Genomic DNA, 14,267 nt, shown 5'->3' on the forward strand with positions numbered 1-14,267 from the left:
GCTGTGAGTTTTTAAAATATTTTCATCTATCTTATATTTATACTTTTACCTTGTGCACCTCATGACTCAGTGCTGACCTAGGGTGTTTAAGTAAATTATTAAATATAATTTGGAACCTGAACAAAAAAGGGGTGAGGGGTAGGCATCTACCAGTAGTCTTTACCACATGACTAAGAGTTTGAACACTACCGTTTGAAAGCATTCTAACCTTGAGGCTGTTGTTTCTCCTTCTCCAAGGTTCATATAGTCCCACAGGTTCTCTATTCAGTAAATTTATTGAAGAATCACTATGCTAACAACCAAGGAATGCCCTCAATTAAAAAGGAAAAATTAAAACAAATGTGCATTAACTTTGCTGATTTAAATTGTTAGAATTATTTCAAATGGAAGCTTTTGTTTTATGGACTATCACAAGTAGAGAAAACGGGACTGACTGGTCTATACTTAACACTTCACTCATTCGAACTCGGTGTGAAACAGCCAGTCTAACTTAAGGAAAAAGCCTGCATTCTAGAGTTTTTTGAAATGCAGCTTTATTACTTTCAGGTGTATTTATGAGAACTTGAAATATAGATCTTTTAGCCATCCCTTACTTTATTAAAGAAATGATTTTTATATAAAATGGATACTTTTAGAATGCTTGAAAGTTAACTTTCCTAAGTGTTTAACTTTTCCTTTGATAGCTTCGTATCACTATAAATTCGCTTCACCAATCCTATTTCATAGATATTACTTAATAAACCTCAACCTAGTTTTTATTGTGATTATAATAGGTTCTTTAATGAGCTGTGATTTAATTATGTTACCGCATAATTTAAAAAACCTTTGTTATAGGCGAATTTTGATGATCTCTGGAGGAAATTTGTTACATATTCATCTGGTGAACAACTTTTTGGATTGCCTGTGACTGACTATGAGGTTCTACACAAAACCAAGTATGTTTAAAAATATGCAATGAAATTAAAATAAAATTATTGCATGAAATAGTTAAATACTTTCCATTAGAAGAATCATATCACCATTAAATCTGTTATCATACATAAAAGAACATGAGTGGCACTCTGGGGGAGTAGAAAATACCTTGCAAAGATTCTGGACATTTATGGCCTGTATTTAACCTATACTTTACTTTTTCTTTTCACTATTTTTGAATAGTGTCAGTGATTATGCTGAAGGCCTGCAATTTTGGTTAATGTCTGTTCTTTCAGACCAGTGTTTTTCAACCTTTTTAATCTCATGGTGCACTTGAACCTATACTTCTGCCGCACACTTAAATGACATTGATCAAAAGGAAAAGAGAGGTGCCTATAGCGCAGTGCTTACAGTGCCAGCCACATACACTGAGGGTGGCGGGTTTGAACCTGGCCCAGGCCAGCTAAACAACAATGACAATTGCAATGAAAAATAGCTGGGCGTTGTGGCGGACATCTGTGGTCCCAGCTACTTGGGCGGCTGAGGCAAGAGAATCACTTAAGTCCAAGAGTTTGGGTGATATAGTGAGACTAAAAGAAAGAATATATATACTGTACTTTGAACTTCTTTCAAAAATAATTTAATTAATGCCGTTTAAAAAATTTCGAGGCACACCTAAGATCCTCTCACAGCATACCAGTGTGCCATGGTTGGAAATCATGGCACACTGGTATAGGCACATGGGTTGAAAATCACTGTTTTAGAGGAACAACTCTCCTAGGCTTCCCTTCCCTTCTTAATGCCCTTCCCCGTTGTGTAGACATGAAATTTATTGAAATTGAAGGCCAAAGACAACTTATTTTAAACACTAAATCCAAGCAACTAAGTTTTAATAGAATTTTGGAATATTTTAATAGAATTTTAAATATAACTTCCTTCAAAAGCAACATTAATACCATATTAGCTCATTAGGGTCTTGGCTTTAGGAAAGAACTTTATGTTGATTTCCTTCTAAGTCACAGCATGAAAATGTTATAGCAAAATAGACATGAAATTTTCTTAAGATTAATTAACTCTTAGCCGTTTCGGGTACACGGTTTGTATTCGTTTTCTAAAACAGTCATTCTCCAAATGTAACCCATTAAACAATCACATTAGAATTGCAGACGCCTGGGTCTCATCTTTGACTTGCTGAATTAGAATCTCTGTAATTAGGTCCTAGGGAATCTGCATTTTTACATACCTTGTGGGCAGTCATTAGACACACTGTTTAGAATTCAGTCCCTTAGTATAAATAAACTCTCAATATAACAGGAGAAATAGTCATTGTAATTTACCAGCTGGACCAGTGGATCATTTTTATTCTGATGTTTTAAAGTTATTTTATGAATAATTTATACAAGTAAGAATAAAGGAATAGTGAAAAGTACTTTTATTGGAAAATTCAATAAGGATTTAAGTAAACTCAAAATTTGACCCTGTAATGTCCTGGTTTAAAGACATATATACCAAATGGAGACCATCATTTGAAAGCAGCTAACTCCTCATCAGCTGCCATGCATGAAACTGGAGCACACACATCTTGTAAACACTGATTCTCGATTTCATACCCATCTCCTGTGGATCTCTAGCTTATCATTACATCTACTGTTTTTTTTTTCCACTTGCATTGTTAAAACTGAAGACTGCTACAAACTTGGACATATAATTTTATTGAAGAGGGGACTGCCATCCTCTTTGCACTATAAATATGAGAGTCTTTGTGTTTAGATTTGCTCAATTCAAGTAATTTCCTGTTGTTTCTACATCATGTTTCCCTTGTATCCACATCTACCTTCATTGTTTGTCCACTTACGAAATATTTCATACAAAACTTAAATATGTAAATAATGAAGGAACACTATCATTTACCTTTTCCTCAAAATGGGCTTTTATCACAGAATGTTGCATAATGAGACCCTTGCCTTTATTGAGGTCTATGAAAATCTATTTTTCACTCGTAAGTTACTGAATGAATGAAACTCATCTAGGTTGTCATCTGAAGATTCGTAGTCTGATATTTTACTTATGTAATGAACTTCGCTCTTGAATTAGAGTCTGGAGTGCTGCTTTCTCTTTTCTGTTCAATACGTGGGAAACACATTCTTTTGCCAATTTTCTTCTCTTTGCTGTTTTAAGTAGAAAATGAAAAATTCTGAATGCTTAACTGTATTAAATAAAAGCTAAACAAGCACAAATTTAAAAATTACACAAATGGTGTCCTGGAGTTCATTTTCTGTGCTTTCCAGTACTTAGGGTAACACAGTAAGAAGCCTGAAGGATGGTGCACTAGGGTGTCTTAGAGGAGATTTTGTCATTTTCTCTTATTATTTTAGTCATTTTTAAGTATAGTTGAGAATAATCAGTAATAATGAAATCTTACTTAGGATGATGAAAAAGAAAAATGTATCAAGAATTGGAAAAATAAGGTAACTAAGATTACAGAATGTATCTGAGAGTTATAAAAAGGTATAGTGCACCCACATGGTAATTAAAAGATGGGATGATTTTTATTCCATTAAAAACATGAGTAAATTTTATTTGTTGGTTTTTGGATTATCTCTGAGGAAGAATCAATCCATATAAATAGAACTATTAAAAAAATTAACTCCCAAACTGAAATTGGGTTCAGTGGAACCTCTTGGTATGCTAAGGGTTGAGGAATTTCTGGGAGAATACACAATGTCAAGGGGTCATTTTGGTGTTTTACTCAATTAACAACTTGGACCTTTTATTCTTATTTTGGACATAGTAACTGCATCTGGGCATATGAGGGAAAATTTCTGGCAGGAAAGTGACCTTTAAACTCATACTTAAAGGCAGTCCAACATTTAATTATGGGAAATGTTCTTATAAAAATCTATCTTATATTCAAAAGGAAAAAAATAAAATAAAACTTTAGCTTTGATCTCATCAAGTTTTGGTCACCTTGTTTGCAATGATTGGTATAGTAAGTTTCTCATTAAAAAACACAGAGTTGTTTTTTCCTTTACAAAATAATCAAACCATTTGTTAATGTCAAGTTATAGAATAATTCAGAATATTTGAGAACTATAAGCTTGACCTTATTAATAGAGCTTTAACAAAGTCTTGTATTGGAAATAAATATTGTAATATGCATTTGCTATCCGTAAGACATTATATCCATAATGTATGAAATATTTAATTGGATGAACTCTGCCTAATAATGGAATTTATTTAAAAACATACCTTATGTGATGACTTAGTTGTTTTTGTTTCCCAGAAAGGAACTCAACTTGCTGCAGAAACTGTATGGACTATATGATACTGTAATGGGCAGTATCAGTGGTTACTACGAAATACTCTGGGGAGATGTTGATATTGAAAAAATTAATGCAGAACTGCAGGAATTTCAGAACAGGTGAGTTTCAGTTGAGTTAGCGTACTTTTTTATAGCACCTGTCTTCTTAGAATCCTGTAAGTATCTCACAAACTAATTTATTCCTTGATACATTGCTATATGTGCATAAAACCTTCTTCAGAGAAATATGTAGGTGATGTTTTCTCTTTTTCTTTCTGAAAGGTGTCGTAAACTGCCAAAAGGACTTAAAGATTGGCAGGCTTTTTTGGATCTCAAAAAAAGGATTGATGATTTTAGTGAGTCCTGTCCTCTCCTGGAAATGATGACCAATAAGGCGATGAAACAGAGGCACTGGGATCGAATCTCTGAGTTAACTGGAACCCCATTTGATGTGGAATCTGATACTTTTTGCCTTAGAAATATCATGGAAGCACCACTCCTTAAAAATAAGGATGATATTGAGGTATATAAGAGGACAGGGTCTTATCAATGATTCATTAAAGAATGTCTCATTTTTCTTAGAATTGTACAGACATTTTATTAGAGGGTGTACTAATTAGCTTCTATAATGCACCTTTAAAATTTGGAATGATCTTGACTGTTCATGGCTTTTACAAAATAATCCTGTAACTGAAGGAGATAATATGGTTATTTGAAACACATCCATTTTGGAGCCCCTCACTTTATCCTCCGTGTCCCTTAACTGCACTTTTATTTAGAAAAAAACTACTTACATGTTGTGTTCTTGCTAAATTTCTCAGAACAATTTTCCAAATTTCTAATTCTGTATTTTTTGTATTAAATCTATTAATTTTTTAAAAAATTTCTATTCAATTTTGCTGTTCCAAGATTTTTAATTGGTTCTTTATTTTGGCCACTGGTGCTTTTTGTTTATACACTTTTTTCATTCTTTTCTGTCTTTTTTTGTAGATTCTTAGATCTATAGATTCTTAAGTATATATTCTCAACTCTCTTATATAGTCTAAGATCTGAAAATTTTCAAATCTACAGATTTACAGATGTCTTCATTTATCTCTTTGAACATTTGAAGCCATAGGAATTTTTCAAATTTATATTACGGAAAATTATATGAGAAGTAGAGATCTCCTTGCTTCAACATTTATCAATTCATGGCCAGTATTATTTTATCTGTGTCACAATATTCCAACAGCTTCAGCTTAGCTCTGTTTTTTACCTTTTTTTTTGTTTTATCCATTATTTTATGTTTTTGGTGATGTGAAAATGCCCTGTGACCAGAAAACACTATTATGTATACAGTGGATTTTCTGCCTCCCCCGCCTCTCTTTTTTTTTTTTTTTAAGGGTTTTTGGTTTTTCTTTTTAAAGAGACAAAGTCTCACTTTATCACCCTCGGTAGAGTGCTGCCAAGTCACAGCTCACAGCAACCTCCAACTCCTGGGCTTAGGCAATTCTAAGTAGCCTCTCGAGTAGCTGGGACTATAGGCACCAACCACAACACCTGGCTATTTTTTTTTGTTGTTTGCAGTTTGGCCGGGGCTGGGTTTGAACCCGCCATCTTAGGTATATGGGGCTGGTGCCCTACTCACTGAGCCACAGGCGCCGCCCCTGCCTCTTTTTTAACATATGTCCACAGAAAGTTTTGCCTTCAAAGCATTTTTGTCCTTTTTGTAAATGCCACTAAGATACTATTGAAGGAAATAAAGAATTAGAAATGCTTTGGTGACCATGTCATTCTTGTAAGTAGGTTTTTATACTAAAGAATATAGCCATTCACAGGCTGTGCTTTGAAAGTTTCATTTTGCAATTTCAAGTGATTCTAGGATTACATTAGTACCTCTTGGTGCCCCAAACAGATTCTTAGTACTGTCTACCTTAGACACTCTGTTGCTCTGCTGCAAATGTCAAACTAGTAGTCAAACTCGATTCCTGCTGTTAACTGGATTCAGCCGGAAAGGAAGCCCTTTCCCTCCGTACAGCACGTCCTCTCCCTCCCAGCGACCTCCTGCTGGAATCCCCTCCTCTGGACACCTTCCTCCTCAGCTCAGGCAGAAGTCACTTCTCCCTCCTCCCAACTCACAGTGGTTCATGTCACTCTTAGGACATTTATTACACCAATTTATCTCGTAATCATTTGTGGGAATACCTTACACCTTTAAATTCCCCTCCATGTCTGTGATTCTGAGTATGAAAATGAGAGGAGGTGTGTTGAGGAAAATATGTACTTTTATCTTCTCTTGTGAGTTTCATATTACATGTTCTCAGAAAAATACTAAAATCCATAAGAAAAAAATGAAATGGGTTTTTAAGCAAACGATATACTCATATTAAAGCCAGAACAGTCAGGGATCTAGTAATATGTATATGTTAACATGAAGGAGTTCAAAGACTTTCACTTACATTCTGTTTGATTCTCTCACAGAGCTGGCTTCTGGAATAGATAGGGCAGCTGTGATTATCCCCATTTGAGCCAAAAACTTCAATTAAAAATATAATCAAGAAAATGATTTAAGCTCCACTGTCTCATGTATAGGAAAATAACTAGTGGTCAGAGGGTCATACGGTTCCAGTGTCAACATGCACCACAATGATCTTGAGCTTTGTTTTCTTAGCTGTAAAGTGATAGGAAACAGATGACTTCTGGGTCTCTTCCAAGCTAAAAAAATTCTATGATCTTATGATGCACTTAATTCGTAGCCGAAAACCTCATGACTTATTTTTTGACTTTGACCCAAAGGATATCTGCATATCCGCCAGTAAGGAGAAGGATATTGAAGCCAAGCTGACTCAGGTCATTGAGAATTGGACCAACCAAAACCTAAGTTTTGCAGCCTTTAAGGGAAAGGGAGAACTCCTACTCAAAGGAACTGAATCAGGAGAAATTATCACTCTGATGGAAGATAGTTTAATGGTCTTAGGGTCCTTACTAAGCAACAGGTAATTTTATAATTTTGGAGGGGCAAGTTTTAATTTGGTATTTATGGTTATAAGATTCTAGGTAAACGATGACCAGTTTTGCAGCTGTGGCATCACATAGGATTCTTCTACCCTCAACTGTTAGCTCTTCTCTGTCCCTATATGAACTGTCAATTTCCACTGATAATCATTGCCTCCATCTCTCTCTCTCTCTCTCATACTCTCTCTCTTTTTGTGACAGTCTTACTCTGGGTACAGTGCTGTGTTGTCATCAGCTCACACCAACCTCAAACTCTTGGGCTCAAGCGATCCTCTTGCCTCAGCCTTCCAAGTAGCTGAGACTACAGGTGCTTGCCATAATGCCGGGCTATTTTTTTAGAGACAGGGTCTCTATCTTGCTCAGGCTGGTCTCAAACTTCTGAGCTCAAGCAGTTCACCTGTCTCAGCCTCCAAAAGTGCTAGGATTATAGACAAGAGCCACCATGCCTGGCCACCCCTCTCTTTCACTGGTATTCATCTCTCCTCCTCTGTTTTTCCTGGTGAGCCCCATCATAATTGTTCCCCATTACCTTGTCAGCTTGTCCTCTGAAGATATTGGCTCTCCACCGAGACGACCTCTTCATTTATCTTCTCTCTTTCCTTTGTTCCTCTGATGTGCATCATTGCCCATCTTGGCGAACTCTATTCAAACATCCACCCAGCGGCCCTGGGAAAGCCTGCTGGCCACACATGCAAGCAGTACACCCGGGGCTTGGTATTTAGAGACTTGCAGTTTTTATGGTGAAAAGCAGCTGAGGCCAGTGTGGCCTGAAGGAGGTCATTTGTTCATCATGGATGTACTGGAAAAGCTCAAAGGTGCCGTGATCTTGAGTGCAGCTTTAGGAAATTCCTGTGGGACTCAGTCAGATTAAGTATTCTGCTAAGTCTTTGGTCTGGGCATTAGCAACCTCTCTTTCCTTAGTGACTGTGCAGTAGTTTGTGACCATTCTTCATCCTAACACATCTAATCAGTACCTAATATCCCTTCTGCAGGTTGGAATCACTGGTTAATGTGTGGCATTCTGCATGACCTCTGACCCTGGAGCAGTCCTCTATTTGGATAATGTGCTAGTCTATAGTGCTCCTAGTCCAGGGTGTCCTGGGTTGAAGTTTTGAGGTCAAGATCCTGGAGTGCATCCTCTGCTCCCAGGGAATGTGGACTGTCCTGGCAAAGGTGACAACAGAATAGTCACTGTTTCCTAGACTTGATGGGGTACTGTTTCCCCATGGTCCACTGCAAATTCTGCCATCCTGACGTCTTGCATGATGACCTCTTGAAGAAGAGCTGTAGATTCACCTGAGCACTGTCTGCAGCCACGGAATTCAGGATTTGAACGCTTTCTTAAATTCATACTTCCTTGGACATGCATAACCTGATTCACATAATGCCTACTTACGGTATTAATAGACTCTGTGTCAAGGCCCTCCAACAAAAAGTATTAGGTTGTTTAAGAGTCATTGTATTCTGGGAGATTTTCATCCTAGGGAACTTTGCAGTACCAAGTGGACCTGGAAAGCCTTTTCTAGAACTATCCTCAGAGTGTCCTTATAGCAGGCAGTGCCTGCTGTATCTCTAGGACTACCTTGATGGGATGTCAGAAGGAAATTGTGTCACTGTGAGTGAGACTTGACTATGGAGATGTGCCTAGATTTGGATACGTTCCTGGCGGATCCCTGATTCCATGAGACTTCATCTTCCCATTGGCTGTGGTGGCTTTGACCACACAGAGTCAGACAGTGTAGGTACTTGACTGAAGGCTAGAAAACTAGTTTGTCTAGATTTTTTCAGATCTCTCTTTTTCATATTAAGAAGTTATATGTCATCAAAGATGACCCTTGTTATTCTCCAGGCAGGACTAGGTGCTTCTTCCTGAAATGCCTGCCATGGCATCTTAGTCTGCGTGTCTTAATTTTAAATATGTTTTTGGCATACTGGCTGCTTTTCAGCTCTAGACCAATGACTGGAGGGACAGTATAAATTGGAGGTTAGGAAAGATGCCTCTTACTACCTAAGCAACTGGATTGTCCCCCCACCTCTTCGGGCAGTTTTTGTACAACTCCATTTATAACTCCATGTATTACATAGGCTTCTAAGATGTTCTGGGTTGTACTCAGCCATCAGACTGTGCCTAGGAAAATCTCATCAAATGTGTGAGCACCTTCAAGTCACTGTATCCTGGATCAAGAAAAGTTTGAAGACCCTAGTTGACAAGTGTCACTCACCAGAATGACTACTACTATCATTTCGAAACTACTATCATATCAAAACTACTCATCATTGCCACAAACTGAAGTTGGCTTCTTACTCTAAGTGTAGGCGATTTCCCATTACTTCTTCATGCATTTATTCTATTTCTTGGCTTTCTTTGTAGTGCTCAGCCTTCTAGACCCCTTGTATTCTCATAAACATTTCAGCCAGCCCTGATGATCAGGGAACAGGAGCCCTGCTATCTTGAGGTGGCTACCCTGAGTCTCCAGCACTGTGGAATTCTAGTTGCAGTCCAGATGGAATTTGCTGTCCATCAGTGGAAAGAGCACACCTGTGAGTGGACGTCAGACCTCAAGTTTGGCTCTGGTTTTGTAGTCATCTTTTTCCAGATGGACCTGGTGATACCTAACTCTCTTCTGATCTTTTGGGATCTCATCTGTCCTGTCCCTTTAGAGGTGGGGGCCATCTCTTCAAGACCATTCATAAAAGAAAAATCCCTGGAGAACAGTCTCTTTCCCTAGATTTAATTGTTCCACAGACCAGTAACAATGTCTCATGTGTTACTCCCACAGCCAGTCCCCACTTGGATTTGGCTCACAGAAGTCACGGAAAACCATCTTATTCCTTGATTTCCCTTTACTCCTAGAAGCATCCAGCACAATTTATTTCCTGGGCCTCTGTGCCTTAAAATTTGGTCTGTCTTTCTATTCTATGATTGACACATGGGAATGACAAGTGAAATCACTACAATTACATGAGTTTTATTCATAAAAAGTAAAAATTTTACTGACTGTATGGTATCCATTAGGGACTGCTCTTTCAGGACAAACCGTTCATTCCTAAAGGAACATTTCTCCTGTAATTTAATAGTATGTTAGGACATACTATTTTCTAAACCTCCAAACCTTCCTTGAAATGTGATGTTTTCTATTCTTACTTTTTAGGTATAATGCCCCATTTAAAAAAACTATACAGAATTGGGTGTATAAATTGTCCACGTCATCAGATATAATTGAAGAGTGGCTAATAGTACAGAATCTTTGGGTTTACCTTGAAGCTGTCTTTGTGGGTGGAGACATTGCCAAACAGCTGCCTCAGGTAAATATGGCTTTTGTAATTACTAATAAAATATAACTTGGTGTATGGTTTGTATATATCTCTGTGACAGTGTGCACAAAGGCTTATGGTCAAGGCTTGACTATCCCCAGAGTTGGCAAACTACATTCCATGTGCCTGTTTTTTGTAAATAAAGTTTTATTGGCACACAGCCCTATCCATCAGTATCATCTATGGCTGCTTCAGCGCTGTGACAACAGAGTTGAGTAGTTGTACCAGAGACCTACAAAGTATAAAATCTTTACTATTTGGACCTTTTCAGAAAATGTTTTAAGTACGGTGCTGACCTCTCATTTATATGAGCAGAAAGAAGAAACTCATATAGTTTCAAACAGTGAATAATCTTGAGGTTGTTTGAGGATGCAAGGTGCATTCAAATAGAGTACAATTAAATTATACTAATTTATTCCAAGAGTAAACTTTATAACGTTCATTTGAGAGTAGTATTAAAATTAGTCTGTATTCTGTAAGTATGGATTAACTATTATTGTTGACCACTAGTGGATCAGACATACACCGTGGGGCAGGAAACTTGGCCTTAGAGGACTATAACAAAACATTTAAAACAGCCCTATTAGTAGGGTCTTTTAAATAAATATGAAAACTGACAGTTTTATTCTATGAAAGTAACTTTCCTATTATAAAATTAGGTCTATTCTTCCTAAATTTCTATATCTACAAACAGGATCTATATAGATTAAAAATAAAAAAAATCAAAAGGTTTTGAAAATGACTGACTTCCTTTCGTAACACATTTTAAAAACATTAAAGTGTTTGCTTTTTAATTAGAAAGTTACATTTTTCAAAGAGGCAAGATTATGCCAATTTCTAGAGGCATTTTTGCAATTGAGTGCAAAGTTTAATATCATCCATAGTAAACAGAAAATTTTCATCTGCAAAAATGTAAATGAAGCTTTCTTTGTTTTATATTTTTACTGATTTTTCCCCTTTTTCTTCCTGGGGTACAATTGGGCTGTAATTATTCCAAGGATCCTAAGATCAAATTATTTTCATGCCTCTTCAGTTTGTTCATCAAACCGAAACACTTGGGGTGCTGAAACACTAGATTTGAACTTGAAGTTGATAGCTCTGCAAATTAATCATGTGGTACTTTAAAAAATGTATTAAATGCAAGGAAACAAATGAGCAATAAATTCCTTTGTGGTAAAGCAGTATTTTAATAAGCAGTTTTATAACTTTGGATTTTTGTTGTTCAGAATTAATTCAGATGAAAAAAAAATGGTCTGTTTAAATTATGCAGCCAAAGACTAATAGAGGCTGGTTTGAAGAACCATTGGAAGACTTTTCTTTTCTCATTTACCCAGATGCTAACCTTTACTGACTCTGGCTTTGTTTTCAGGAAGCAAAACGCTTTCAGAATATTGACAAGTCATGGATAAAAATAATGCAGCGAGCTCACGAGAATCCCAATGTGATTAACTGCTGTGTGGGAGATGAAACCATGGGACAGCTTCTACCTCATTTGCACGAACAGCTGGAAGTGTGTCAGAAGTCACTCACGGGGTAAGAGTTTCATTTTAAAATCACTTGTCTTTTCTTTGTGATAGTGTTTTATCCCAAACAAGTTACTAGTATTGACTGCATTACTGGGTTGGCAGTGTTGGTCAAAGTGCAAATAGGAGTTTAAACTTTCATCTAACCTTTGACTTGTGAGTGGGTAAGTTAAGGCACTGTATTAGTTTCCCAGGACTGCTGTAAAAAATTGCCACAAGCTAGATAGCTGTAAAGCAATATAAATTTATTCTCCCATAGTCACGGAGGCAAGAAGTGTGGAATCAAGCTGTCAGCTCCTTCTGAAGGTTCCAAGGGAAGACCTTTCCTTGCTTCTTCCAGCTTCTGGTGGCTCTAGGAGTTCCTTGCCTTGTGGTTGCATAATTGCAGTCCCTGTCTCTGCCTTACCTGGCTTCTCCTCTTCTTCCTGTGTGTCTCTTATGATGGCATCTGTCATTGGATTCAGGGCTGATGGGGATAATCTGAAGTGATCCCTCCTCAAGGTCCTTGACTTCATTCCATTTATAGAGAACCTTTTTCCAAATAAGGTCATATCCACAGATTCCAGCGAATCACATAGACCTATCCTTTGGGGGGAGACACCATTTAAACCATTATAGGCATGGAGTGGAAATGTGCTGTCAGAGAGCAATTAACTAGACAGATTCATATCTACATTTCTTACAAGGCAATTCATGTTCAGCTTCTATTTGAAATGGAGTTATGATACACATATATCTGGTTTGTCCAAGTTTATGTCTCTGTCCCCACTCTCACTCTCAAAATGTCCTGCATTAGAGATAAATTATGTGTCCCCCAAGTTCCCGACACTCTAAGAAAGGCCTTATGAGGAAAGCCGAGTGATTCAGTGACTCAGAAGCTGAGATGGGAGGATTGCTTGAGGCCATGAGTTTGATACCAGCATATCATAACATAGTGTTATGTAGGGTAACATAGTGAGAAAGAAAATATATTAAAATTTTTTTAATTGGCTGGTTGTAGTGACATGCACCTGTAGTCCTAGCTACTTGGGAGTCTGAGGTGGGAGAATCACCCGATCCAGAAGTTGGAGGCTGCAGTGACCTATGATCGTGCTACTGCACTCCAGCCTGGGTGACAGAAGGCTCCTGATGAGAAAAGAGATGACAATAGGTTATGGGGTAGACTTGCTTTGCTGTTATCTGAGTGAAGACAGTAGTGATTCTATCTTGGCAAAAAAATATTAAAAATTCAGAATAAATTACTTGGTAACATGCTGTTGGCTTTATTTGAAGGTATTTGGAGAAGAAGCGATTATTATTTCCAAGATTTTTCTTTGTATCCGATCCAGTTCTCTTGGAAATTCTTGGACAAGCCAGTGATTCCCACACTATACAGGTATAATCTAAGTATCTGTGTCCTCAGATGCTTTTTTCACAGCATTCATAATCAAGAATAAAAGTGAAGCTAACCTCTTAAAAGTTCAAGTAGGAAAGAACAGCAGCAGAATCACGTTGGTTATAAAATGTGCTCTTTTCTGAGTGTTTGGAGCCTACCAACCTGATGCAACCCTGAGGTGCTAGGGAGCAGGATTTCCTGACTGTGCCACTCACTAGCTCTGTGACCTTGGCAACTTTCTGAATTTTCCTATACCTCAGGTTTCTCAGGTGTAAAATTGGGATATTAATGGTTCCCACCTCATAGGATCATGAGGATTACATGAAATGATGTATAGCAAAGTAGCTAGCACACAGGATGTGTTCATTAATAACTCACCATTCTGCGAATTTTACTCTACATATCCTTAACCGAAATAGGGATTGTGGTTTAGATTTGTGTATTTTTCCTTCCAGAAATCTTCTCAAATGCTTTTTGCCATTTCCAAGAGCAATACTTCCAAGAGCAAGAGAAAAACTACAGAGACCTGGGCATGGGAGGCACTGAAGCACCCACCCCAGGGCCATTTCTGGTTTGGGGATCTAAGAGTGGTTAATATTATCCTCCTTCCAGGGAGATGTGGGGATGAGAAGAGAGAGGAGGGCAAGGTGCTGTGAAAGGTGGAGATAGAGGCAGAGAGAGGGCAGGACGGAGCTGAAAGGTGGAGATAGAGTCAGAGAGGGCAGGACTGAGCTGAAAGGTGGAGATAGAGGCAGAGAGGGCAGGACTGAGCTGAAAGGTGAAGATAGAGTCAGAGAGAGGGCAGGACGGAGCTGAAAGGTGGAGATAGAGTCAGAGAGGGCAGGAC

The 14,267-nt window shown here is 37.8% G+C and overlaps 1 protein-coding gene across 1 annotated transcript in view; it reads left to right on the plus strand.

Moving 5' to 3' along the window:
- The window catches only part of DNAH8 (dynein axonemal heavy chain 8), a 294,583-nt gene that overhangs the window by 112,034 nt on the left and 168,282 nt on the right, over positions 1–14,267 (plus strand). Inside the window, exons 32-38 of the mRNA XM_003789318.3 lie at positions 835–935; positions 4,196–4,333; positions 4,496–4,736; positions 6,989–7,188; positions 10,360–10,513; positions 11,892–12,055; positions 13,318–13,420. Coding sequence (XP_003789366.3) covers positions 835–935; positions 4,196–4,333; positions 4,496–4,736; positions 6,989–7,188; positions 10,360–10,513; positions 11,892–12,055; positions 13,318–13,420 — 1,101 coding nt within the window. The remainder of the gene's footprint in view (positions 1–834; positions 936–4,195; positions 4,334–4,495; positions 4,737–6,988; positions 7,189–10,359; positions 10,514–11,891; positions 12,056–13,317; positions 13,421–14,267) is intronic.

The sequence above is a fragment of the Otolemur garnettii genome, unplaced genomic scaffold (assembly GCF_000181295.1).
Source record: "Otolemur garnettii isolate 467f Iridium unplaced genomic scaffold, OtoGar3 scaffold00031, whole genome shotgun sequence".
Taxonomy (NCBI): Eukaryota; Metazoa; Chordata; class Mammalia; order Primates; family Galagidae; genus Otolemur; species Otolemur garnettii.